This window comes from Heterodontus francisci, chromosome 27 (genome assembly GCF_036365525.1).
Source record: "Heterodontus francisci isolate sHetFra1 chromosome 27, sHetFra1.hap1, whole genome shotgun sequence".
Taxonomy (NCBI): Eukaryota; Metazoa; Chordata; class Chondrichthyes; order Heterodontiformes; family Heterodontidae; genus Heterodontus; species Heterodontus francisci.
Window position 1 is genome coordinate 66,118,993 of NC_090397.1, and position 12,787 is coordinate 66,131,779.

Here is a 12,787-nt window from a genome sequence, read left to right on the forward strand (position 1 = left end):
TACCCTGGATCCCACGGGCTCTTACATTCTTAACCAATCTCCATGTGGGACCTTATCAAAAGCTTTACTGAAGTCCATGTAGATGACATCAACTGCTTTACCCTCATCTACACCTCTAGTCACCTCCTCAAAAAATTCAATCAAGTTTGTTAGACACGATCTCCCCCTGACAAAGCCATGCTGACTATCCTTGATCAATCCCTGCCTCTCCAAGTGGAGATTAATCCTGTCTGAGTTTTTTCCAATAATTTCCCTATCACTGACGTTAGACTCACAGGCCTATAATTACCTGGTTTATCCCTGCTACCCTTCTTGAATAATGATACCACATTCGCTGTCCTCCAGTCCTCTGGTACCTTGATAACATATTGTAGCAGATTCAGCAGAGGGCTACAAGATTCATATCAGAATTTTAAAAATTAAACTATGAAGAGCATTTGTTTATGCTGGAACTTTTCTTTCTCGACAAAGAGGAGACTTTCTAGACTGTCTACGAATGTGTGACAAACTGCCAATTCAGTTTAACTAGTACCAAAATAAAAAAGATAAGTTCTTTGCATGTGCAAGGATTCATTTTTATTTTGTAAATAGATATAATATAAATGATGTTGAGATACTTCAGAAAGAAAGGGGTAATTGGATTGTGAGACTAGATGGGCGAGTGGCCTTTTCTTCCCTGAAATATATAAAGATTTGAATATTGATATTATTTATGTTGTATTCCAGAATGGTTTCAAATGTCACTGTATGTCGGAATCCCACCAACGACAGCTTCTGCTGGCATCGGAGAACCCACAGCAGTTCATGGACTATTTTTCAGAGTAAGTACAGTGTGATGCTTAAAGACCCCATGTAAACTTTGCCCAGTATGGGGGTACTTACGTACTAATAGTTTTTAGGTGATGCACAAGGTTTTAACTTTTTTTAAAAATCATAATTTCTTAACTTCCTCCCCCCCGCCTTGCTGTATCCAGCTCAGTTCTTCCTCCTTTTATTTCAGCATTAATTCTCTCCTGCTCCATTACACCGACATGAAAATTCTACTGATTACCTCTATTCAGAATTTGGTATCTTCCATTACTGAAAAAAAGTTTCCTTTTTTTTAAAAAAAAAATGCAAAAGGTAAACAAAATCTTAAGTATAGAAAATGACTCAGAATAGTTAGTAAATTACCCTGCAAAATTGATCTAGTAATTAGTCCTATGTTTATGCAATTGTCCACAAAACCTATACACTTATAGTTTCCATTCCTGTTTCACTAAAATTACAATCAAGATTGAGGGAACCAAGGCCTGGGTAACCCAGCGTATCAAAATAACATTACGATCGCTGCAGTATTTATAAATGACAGCTGCCTTATCACTTACCCTTTCTTTTTTAAAAAGTAAGTTGCATCTTATAATAATGTAGGCTGTCATTTACAAAATTCAACATCTTTTTCAGCACTTTTTAATTACAATTGCCCCAGTTGCTATATTGCATTATCATGTGGCTTTCATATATTTCACTTATAATGAAGTATACGGAAGGATAAAGCAGTCTTCTCTGATTAGAAGTTTTAAAAAAAGGATTAAATGCATGTTACTCTGTTGTATTGCCCTTTTGCACATTTTGATTAATTTGTCTTTGAAAGGTTTTATTATATATCTAGTTTTAAAGGAGCTATGATTTAAAAATCATTCAATTTAATGTCTGAGCCCTGCCTGAACAATTGATGTTCACTTAACAATTCTGTAATAGAATCTATTGGATCGGTCGTGATATTACCAGGATATTACCATTTTGAAAATGGAGCTGTATATTTAATATAGCAATAATGTGTATGCTTTTGTTTAAAATTCTTAACATAAGTCCCTAGAATGTTACAGCATGCAAAGAGGTCATCCAGCTCATCAAGTCTGCGCAAGTATTTTCCTCAACATGAGGCAACTTGACTTATCCCACTCTTTTATATTTATAAACCTAAAGTGGGTGGGAAACCATGAAGTAGTTTTATTTTCTCTACCTGTTGGTTTCACGCCAGTGCCTAGTTTTAGAGCATTGCGACCCTACACGTTTAGCACTGTCCTGTAATTGGAGAAAGCTGTGCACCATTTAACTAAAATTTTAAAATGCTAGTAAATTAGACAGCCCACAGGGCTGTTTAAAATTTCAACTTTCGAAGTTGCAACATCTAGCTTTTGCATTGGCCCAATTTATACTGTAACTGGTGATCAGCTGATCGGTCAATGTGAGACTGCCTCCTGCAGGTGATGCCCGATTCTGTGCAAAATACCTAACTATTATCATTTGTGCTGCAGCTGTAGAACCTACTGTGTATTGTTTCAATGTACAAATTACTTCAAAGCAGTGCAAGTTGTACAGTGTAACTATCCTATTGGAGATTGAGAACCCGGAATTAAAATAATTGGCAAAGATGCTGGGGGGAGATGAGTTTTTTTTTCTCAGCAAGTTGCTATGAAATGGAATGAATTGCCTGAAAGGCTAGTGGAAGCAGATTCAATGATAACTTTAGAAAGAAAATTGGATTTCTATTTAAAAAGGAAACATTTGCTGGCTATGGGAAATAACAGGGAAATAGAACTATTTGGTAGGCCTTTTGGAGAGCTAGCACAAACACAATGGACCGAATGATCACCTCTGTGCTGTCTGATTCTATTCTGCAACTCTGCAGTTGTGACATTTTGAACAGATGTCAAATGCTACTGTATCCTGGTAGAGTATTGAACACAATTTGTTTTCCCTCCAGGGAGTTTCGCAATGAATTTCTTGAGCTGCTTAGGAGACGTTTTGGTGAGTTTCTGGTTCCTTCCTTGCAGTGAACAACCTCTTTAAATCTAACTTAGCTCACAACATGGCTCAAATTTAAAGAGAACTACTGAAAAATGTGATCAGCATTTGTGGCTGGCTCATGTTTATGTCTTTTTTATTTATAAGATTATATTAATATTTACATTGCTCCCCAGTAGTGCTTCATTTGTTCCCAGGAATGAAGAATACAAATTGGCATGCCAACCTTTTTCAGTATGTCTTCTCATTAATATTAGTTGACAATATGTGGTCTCTTGCAGAATGACAAAAAAATCTTTTTTTTCTCCTTTTCTCCTATTTTTTCTTTAAGTTTACTGAGGAAGGGAGCTGTGGAAAATGTGAATACTCTACTATTTCAATTAGTCATTCATGTAACTTGTGGGTTTAAAGTTTCTTTTTCCTATTCCCTCAGTGTTCCGAAGTTGCACAGTAATATGTAGATCAGAGGTTGTTTTTTTTTATTCATTCATGGGATATCAGCGTCACTGGCCAGGCCAGGATTTATTGCCCATCCCTAATTGCCCTTGAGAAGGTGGTGGTGAGCTGCCTTCTTGAATCGCTGCAGTCCATGTGAGGTAGGTACACCCACAGTGCTGTTAGGAAGGGAGTTCCATGATTTTGACCCAGCGACTGTGAAGGAATGGCAATATAGTTCCGAGTCAGGATGGTCTGTGGCTTGGATGGGAACTTGCAGCTGGTGGTGTCATGCATTTGCTGTCCTTGTTCTTCTAGTTGATAGAGGTTGCGGGTTTGGAAGGTGCTGTCTAAGGAGCCTTGGTGCGTTGCTGCAGTGCATCTTGTAGATGGTACACACTGCTGCCACTATGTGTCGGTGTTGGAGGGCCTGAATATTTGTGGATGGGGTGCCAGTCAAGTGGGCTGCTTTGTCCTGGATGGTGTCGAGCTTCTTGAGTGTTGTTGGAGCTGCATCCAGGCAAGTGGAGAGTATTCCATCACACTCCTGACTTGTGCCTTGTAGATGGTGGACAGGCTTTGGGGAGTCAGGAGATGAGTTACTCGCCGCAGGATTCCACGTCTCTGACCTGCTCTTGTAACCACGGTATTTATATGGCTACTCCAGTTCAGTTTCTGGTCAATGATAACCCCCAGAATGTTGATAGTGGGGGATTCAGTGATGGTAACGCCATTGAATGTCAAGGGGAGATGGTTAGATTCTCTTTTGTTGGAGATAGTCATTGCCCGGCACTTGTGTGATGCCCATGTTACTTGCCACTTATTAGCCCAAGCCTGGATATTGTCCAGGTCTTGCTGCATTTCTACACTGACTGCTTCAGTATCTGAGGATTTGAATGGTGCTGAACATTGTGCAGTCAACTGCAAGCATCCCCATTTCTGACCTGATGATTAATGGAGGGTCATTGATGAAGCCGCTGAAGATGGTTGGGCGTAGGACACTACCTTCTTTAGCTGCTTCATCAATGTGTATAGATAATCTACCCTCAGTACTGCCAATACTGTTGTTGAACAAATAGTAAGAAATGCCCAATAATGACCTGGAGTGACTTTTTTTTTTTGATTTATTCTCCACAAACACCTGTGTGGTGAAAAATGTGTCCTCTTTGGTGCCTACCTCTACCAACTCATCTATGTTTTTTACCTTTCCACATGGGGAGTACCAGGAGTAAGTGAAGAAGGAGATGCTACCACTGTGACACTGCACATAGGAACACCAGAACTATCATGTCACCCCCATGCGCTTGATGTAGCTTTGTTTTAATTTCTTCCTTCTATTATAGATCTAATAGCATAAATTTTGTTACTACAATATTAATTTGCTCTAGTAGTAAGATAATGACCTATTCTTTTTAGGAACCAAACGCGTTCACAACAATGTTATCTACAATGAATACATCAGTCACCGGGAGCATGTTCATATGAATGCAACAATGTGGGAGACACTGACAGACTTCACCAAATGGCTCGGCAGAGAAGGTGAGTATTACCTGCATGATTGTTATTTTTGAGTTAGTTATTCTTGCCTCTCTTCTATACCCTCATTTTTAAAAAAAATGTCCCTTGCATTAGTTTTGCAGTCTGGTTTATGGATCAAGTTTCTCCATCACCTTTACACTAAAATGGAGATTGCAAAGCAAAGACTGGCATCACTGAACTGTGTATTAAAACTGATTAAAGTTGAACTGAAATTTTCTTGAAGAATCATAGTTTGAGGCAAACGAGCTATAATGGAGCAGTCCCTATCTTATTCATTCTTGAATTAAATCTCGGCAATCAGATGGACTGTTTGAGATCCATGTATTTTTAAATGTACAGTTCAGTCAGTTGGAATCATCAAACGTGAACCCGCACAACTCCATCATAACTGATTCCAATTTCAGGTTATTGCAAAGTGGATGAAACACCAAAGGGCTGGTACATTCAATACATTGATCGAGATCCAGAAACCATTTGTAGACAACAGGAACTGGAGAAAAAGAAGAAGCAAGAGCTTGATGATGTGGAAAGAAATGCCAAGTTTATTGAAGAACTAGTTAGGAGAGGAAAAGAAGGAAAGGAGGAGGTAAAATATTGATAACTTATACTGAGGAATCATTATTGTGTTTCTCCCCACGGACACCTAACTGTCTGCTCATGTTGTCTGGTCTCTTGGAATCCTTTCAATTTGAGTCATAGTGATACAGCACTGAAACAGGCCCTTCGACCCACCGAGTCTGTGCCGACCAACAACCACCCATTTATACCAATCCTACATTAATCCCATATTCCCTACCACATCACCACCATTCTCCTACCACCTACCTACACTAGGGGAAATTTACAATGGCCAATTTACCTATCGACCCGTGGGAGGAAACCAGAGCACCCGGCGGAAACCCACGTGGTCACAGGGAGAACTTGCAAACTCCGCACAGGCAGTACCCAGAACCGAACCCGGGTCACTGGAGCTGTGAGGCTGCGGTGCTAACCACTGCGCCGCTGTACCGCCCCACTGGTTTCCACCCTGTCCACAGCACCAGGATTACCTTTGTCACAGTCACCAAAAAAATCCGAGGTGACCAAGGCTTCTTGTCCCGCAATGGAGTGAATTCAAAATGCTCATTGCCATTTATAAATCCCTTTGGCCTTTCCCCACCCTCTACTGCAATATCCATCAGCCCTACATAAAAGTTTGTACCCTCTCATCTGGTTCTAACCTTCTCTGCCCTCTTTCCTCCCTCTCCCTTCTGCACCCTGAGTGGCAGTGTCTGCAACTGTTTTAGCTTTCCCTTCTGGAGCACTCTCTCGAAACCTCTCTGTAATGTTACCTCTCGCCCCATCTTCAAACTTCTCTGCAAAACCTACCTGTTCAACCATATTTTCCTTCGTCTCCCTAATTCCCCTGTTTTTGCTTATGGTCCTTATTTTGCATCTGAAATCCCTCAAGGTGCTTACAGTGTTAATGGCACAATCTAACTTTTTTCAAAAAAATGCAAGTGATGACAAACAATTCTAGCCTTTGAAAACTATTGGGAAAGTTCCTTCCTTCAGAAATGTTGTCACTTGAATCCATTTATGTTACCTGTCATATTGGCAACTAATGTTTCCTTGCCACTCTGTCATAAAAATTCCACTCAACCCTATTTAGAGAAGAAGCACTGGATTTTCTGGAACCAACTGTATTTGAGGAACTAACCAACCAGTACACCAGCTTTTGATAATTTTTGCAACTGACATGAATTATACCTCAGTGTGTCTTTGTGGTATTGCAAAGTACTTTTTAGATTTTTCCCTCCAACATTCTCTCACTTTCCTCTGCTGAAGGCAGTGACTTGCCGACGAGTTGATTGGCCTTCCTCATCTATATTAATCTTGTAATTGCCTCTTTATAATCAGGTAAGCAAACAATTAGTTAATCATCTAATGTCACACTGGAGTGATCAATGTATTTTGTTAGGGGAAAAAGTATGTTCATGCAGATGAAAAATATACAAGCAATATGTTTTATTTTGCAATCCCTATGCCACATTTACAGAGTGCAACCTGATTAAGTGTGGTTCAAAATAAGATGTTCAACACAATCTCAACCAGTTACATTTTGGCACAAGTCCATAGCCGAAACATCCTCATGTAATTCATAATAGCCTCTAGATTTGACTATTCCAACACTCCGCTGACTGAATTTCCATCTTCCATAAACTTGAGGATATCCAAAACTCTGCTGCCCATATCCTAACTTGCACCAAGTCCTGTTCACTAGTCACCTCTGATTTCGCTGACCTAAATTGGTTCCTAGTCTCAATTTTAAAATTCTCATTCTTGTTTTCAAATTCCTCCATGGCATCAAACTTCTCTATCTCTGTAAACTCCTCCAGCCCTACAACCCAGTAAGATGTCTGCGCTGCTTCAATTTTGGCCTCTTGCATTCTCTACTTTAATCACTCCATTGGCAGCCATGCTTTCAGCTGCTTTGACCCGAAACTTTGGAACTCGTTGCCAAAATCCCTCCGTACCTCATCTCCTTTAAGACGCTCGTTTAGAACCTTCCTCTTTCTCCAAGCTTTTGGTCATCTGTCCTAATATCTCCTTACATGGCTTGGTGTGAAATTTTGTTTGATAGCACTCCTGTAAATCAACTTGGAACGTTTTACCATGCTATATAATTGCAAGTTGTTGTAAGAAACATTCTTAATTTTTTACTCTTAGGATGTTCCAGTTTTTACAGAATTGAAGAGAGAAAATGAGGAAGAAAAAGGTATATTTGTGGACTGTTTAGTGTGTGAAATGTTTTTGTTATAACTTCACCTAAGCATTGTGCTGCATTCTGTCTTTTACAAGTCTTTGTTATCTCAGAGATTTTTAATTCCTTCTGGCTCCCCATCACAAATCCTATTTTTTATGAAAAAGCGTGAAGTGTTGTGATGATTCTTTTCCACACCTGTGTCTACATATGCATGCTCTCTCAGAAGTTACTGCATACTAATTGAGAGCAGGAACTGAGACTCATTTTTCTTCTTCCTAGCACAATGTTACGGAGTCCGATAGTAGTGTCCCAAATGCCACCCTTGCTGATTGCAGGAATCAAATTTGAGACCATATTGACTCAGTTTATCTGGGTTTTACCATTTCTTCACATTTGGTCCATTTCCTTCCTTGGTGAGCTGAAAATTGTATGTGAATCACCTATAAAACCCATTAGCGTGGAATTGTATCTTCACTAACGATGTCATTAGAAAGTCACCAAAGTTATAAATGGCTTCCTCTCAACCATCGCTGGATGCATTTCAAATGAGACATTTGGAAGTTCCCTAGGCTTTGGAATTCCCTTCCTAAACATTTCCACCTTTCTACCTCTCTCTTCCTTTAAAGCATTCTTTAAAACCTGTCTCTTTGACCAAGTATTTGGCCAACTGGCTTAGCATCTCCTTCGGTGGCTCAATGTCAAATTTTGTTTTTTAACACTCCTATGAAGTGCCTTAGGATGCTGTAATACGTTAAAGGTGCTATATCAATGCAAGCTTTTGTTTGCATAACTACTAACTTGGCTGTTAAATTAAAAGTTACGCTGTGTCAACAATACACATGTGTTTAGCAATGTTACAAAATACATGCTTGAGGCAGGTACTAAACATTCTTTGCTAAAGTTGAGGTTGAAATTGGAACTTTTATTTAGTAACGTTTTCCTATGACTATCTCTTATTACTTATTGGCTACTTCCAGCTAAATTTTGTATGAATTATTCCTGAATATTTTCTTTCTTGGATTGAAGTATTTTAAATTTTCTGGATTCTAATTCTTCAGAAAATAGGCTGTGAATGAATTATTTCCCTCTCACTCAGCTCATTGTTCCCCTTAATGTGTTCATGTACTAACTGCACCTTAATTATAACCAAAGAAGTTGATTTGCATTACTTTAGGATTTAACTTTCAATGTCCTACAGCACTATTTTGTTTGAAATGTTCCAGCATGGTTGAATACTGTTAATTACTTCAGTAGGACATTTTCTCATTAATGTGTTTTATGATTATTAATGGGAAAGGGATTAATTATGGAAGCTACCCTATATTTTAAGATGCCATTGAAGTTCTACACATTCAGTAGGAGTGTATTTGCCACAGAAATGGTTAAATTGGAGAACATATTTCCAGCACTTTTTAAACCATAGACACTTAACGTAATTCTCTAATTTCTTTCTTTTATGTAGTTGCCTTTAACTTAAACAAAGGACAAAGTGCGTCAGCAACAGTTGCTCCCAAATCTAGGTAAGGAACCTACCATGCTGTTTTGTTAGTTATATCAAGTCCGGTGGATGTAATAACACACTGGTTAAAGGCATAACCGATAGAAAATGTTCTGATTTTCTGACCTATTTTATGCTTTTTGAGCATGTTCTTATTGCATGCAAAATGGGTATTTACAGTCTGACATCATTGAGAAAGGAAATAAATTTTGCAAAAGAAACAGTGCCTGTCTAAGATTGCCTTTTTAGGTCATTTGTTTTTATGATTCCTTAATTTTTAATTATATCATTTGCCCATTTTTTAAATAGCCCTCTTTCACTGAATTGGAATGCTGATCTTCATAATTTTCACATCACTTTTGCTTGGGCAGACAACTTGCTTCATGGCCTCTGCAACAACACTCTTAAGGCATATGATGGCCACAGTGAAGCTGTCTGTAGTTTATTCAATTCAACCTTGTGTGTTATTCTTCCTCTTTGTCTTGCCCGTCCACCCACCCCAATTTCTGAGCGTGTCATTAATGATGTAACTACTCACAACTAAGGCATTTGAGTAGCAGAGCAGCCCAATTGTTAAAACCTGTATTCAATCTTTAGTGAATAATGATTGTTGTCTCATCAATTCCTCATGCTTGATCTCCTTTACTTCTGAATAATCAGCCAGAATGTGAACTTTAGAAACTGAGCTAAATGTAAGCAGCGGTAGCATTTATCAATTGCAGTGAAGCGTTTATTCTGTAAACTCATTTACTACCATGAATGAAGATATTTTTCCAGTTGTTCAAATGGTAATTGGACATGTGGAGTAGTTGTTCAGATCTAGAATGAAACTGAAACAATGCAGAAAATTAGCTGAATGAGCTAGATGGACCTTTTCTCATTTATTGCATCTTAAGTCAGAAAACTTGATCCAGTCCTTGAAGAAAATGTTGACTGTTGGTCCTCGCTGTACAGCAAAGTCAACTCCTAACATTATTCAATTGGAATCACAAAGTGGTCTGCAGCCTAATCATCCAGCTTCCTTAGCTGAAGATGGCAGCTGAGGGAGAGGAAGGTGGGTGACAGCTAATTGGTTGTAAAAGAAAATTCACACCATATCTTGCATGTTTTTCAGTACCCTGGGACCGAGTGCATTGCAAACAATAGCTTCAGTAAAACGAAAGGAATTAGGCCACTCTTCTTCAGATACAAAGGACAAGAAGAAGAAATCTGCACTGGATGAGATTATGGAGGTAGAGTAGTGCTGTCTATTTCACTTGATAGCTCCTGTTGTCCGGTAGTTGATCTTGTAGTTCTGAATGTTTGAATTAAGAGCAAGGATATTTGGCTCTGTTGCAGCCCATTATCAGGTGTCATTTTGGCCTCTTGAGCATTCCCGATTTTATTGGCTGCATCATTAACAGCCATGCCTTCAGCTGCTGGGCCCTGAACTTTGGAATTCCCTCCCATCTCTCGCCTCTCTACTTCTCTTTCATCCTTTAAGGTGCTCCTTAAAACCTACCTCTGACCAAGCTTTGGCTCATCTGCCCTAATATCTACGTTTGTGGCTCGGTGTCAAATTTTTGTTAATGCTCTAAAGTGCCTTGGGATGTTTTGTTATAGAAAATAAAACATAGAAAAATAGGGGCAGGGGTAGACCCTTCGAGCCTGCACCACCATTCAATACGATCATGACTGATCATCCAAACTCAGTACCCTGTTCCTGCTTTCTCCCTGTATCCCTTTAGCCCTAAGAACTATATCTAACTCTTTCTTGAATATATTTAATGATTTGGCCTCAACTGCTTTCTGTGGTAGAGAAATGTTAAAGGTGCTATATAAATGCAAGTTGTTGTCATGGCAGAGATCAGCCCCACTTAATCTCTAACTGTACTGCACATGACAGATTAACTCAAGAAAGAGGTGGGAACTTTTTTGCAATTTTAAAACAAAGGTAACATGAAGTTATTTAAACATTCCCACTATTTCCCAGTTACTATGCTGAATCTGGACTCATTAATCATTGTGCCCAGGATTACTAGGCAGCAGTAATTAATGGGGCAGAGAAAGGCCAGTTAGTGGTTTTGATGAATGCTTTGTAAATGTTTTTGTGCAATTTTATTTTGCCTACTTGTTGAGAGGCTTTGTGTCATGGTTGCTGGCATTGCACTGTTTTGCACATGCACTCAAAGGTAGTTTGACTGTTGGAATTCCACTGTTATGGTGAGGAGGAGCAACCAAGGAATATTAGGCAGATAAAGTTGAATCACATGTGGTTGGTAGTGCTCTGTCACTTGGCCCAGATGTTGTATCATTCCAGACAATGTCCCAGGCACTGCCATCACCATCCCCGGGTACGCCCTGTCCCACCGGCAGGACAGACCCAGCGGAGGCAGCGACACAGTGCTATACAGTCAGGAGGGAGTTGCCCTCGGAGTCCTCAACATTGACTCCAGACCCCATGAAATCTCATGGCATCAGGTCAAAAATGGGCAAGGAAACCTCCTGCTGATTACCACCCACCGTCCTTCCTCAGCTGATGAATCAGTACTCCTCCATGTTGAACACCACTTGGAGGAAGCACTGAGGGTGGCAAGGGCACAGAATGTACTCTGGGTTGGGGATTTCAATGTCCATCTCCAAGAGTGGCTCGGTAGCACCACTACTGAACGAGCTGGCCGAGTCCTAAAGGACACAGCTGCTAGACTGGGTATGTGGCAGGTGGTGAAGGAACCAAAAAGAGGGAAAAACATACTTGACCTCTTCCTCAGCAATCTGCCTGCTGCAGATGCATCTGTCCATGACAGTATTGGTAGCAGTGACCACCGCATAGTCCTTGTGGAGACGAAGTCCCGCCTTCACATTGAGGACACACTCTCCATCGTGTTGTGTGGCACTACCACCATGCTAAATGGGATAGATTTCGAACAGATCTAACAGTGCAAAACTGGGCATCCATGAGGCACTGTGGACCATCAGCAGCAGCAGAATTGTACCCAACCACAAGCTGTAACCTCATGACACGACATAATCCCTACTCTACCATTACCATCAAATCAGGAGACCAACCCTGGTTCAGTGAAGAGTGCAGGAGGGCATGCCAGGAGCAGCACCAGGCATACCTCAAAATGAGGTGTCAACCTGGTGAAGCTACAACCCAGGACTACTTGCGTGCCAAACTGCCTAAGCAGCATGCAATAGACCGAATAAGTGATCCCATAAGCAACAGATCAGATCTAAACTCTGCAGTCCTGCCGCGTCCAGCTGTGAATGATGGTGGACAATTAAACAACTAACTGGAGGAGGTGGCTCCACAAATATCCCCATCCTCAATGATGGGGGAGCCCAGCACATCAGTGCAGAAGATAAGGCTGAAGTATTTGTAACAATCTTCAACCAGAAGTGCCGAGTTGATCCATCTCAGCCTCCTCCTGAAGTCCCCAGCATCACAGATGCCAGACTTCAGCCAATTCGATTCACTCCACGTGATATCAAGAAATGATTGAAGGCACTGGATACTGCAAAGGCTATGGGCCCTGACAATATTCCGGCAATATTACTGAAGACCTGTGCTCCAGAACCTGCTGCGCTCCTAGCCAAGCTGTTCCAGTACAGCTACAACACTGGCATCTACCCGGCAATATGGAAAATTGCCCAGGTATGTCCTGTACTCAAAAAGCAGGACACGTTCAACCCAGCCCCATCAGTCTACTCTTGATCATCAATAAAGTGATGGAAGGAGTCTTCGACAGTGCTATCAAGCAGCACTTGCTTAGCAATAACCTCCTCACTGACGCTCT

The 12,787-nt window shown here is 40.4% G+C and overlaps 1 protein-coding gene across 2 annotated transcripts in view; it reads left to right on the forward strand.

The window, feature by feature from the left end:
* kin (Kin17 DNA and RNA binding protein) overlaps positions 1-12,787 on the forward strand; it is a 32,905-nt gene that overhangs the window by 13,259 nt on the left and 6,859 nt on the right. For both annotated transcript variants that reach the window (XR_010977696.1, XM_068059513.1), the window contains exons 2-8: positions 727-821; positions 2,750-2,793; positions 4,642-4,764; positions 5,169-5,350; positions 7,474-7,522; positions 8,973-9,030; positions 10,123-10,240. Coding sequence is in view for 1 of the 2 variants with exons in the window: in XM_068059513.1 (XP_067915614.1) it covers positions 727-821; positions 2,750-2,793; positions 4,642-4,764; positions 5,169-5,350; positions 7,474-7,522; positions 8,973-9,030; positions 10,123-10,240 (669 nt within the window). In the remaining variant the exon portion in view is untranslated. The remainder of the gene's footprint in view (positions 1-726; positions 822-2,749; positions 2,794-4,641; positions 4,765-5,168; positions 5,351-7,473; positions 7,523-8,972; positions 9,031-10,122; positions 10,241-12,787) is intronic.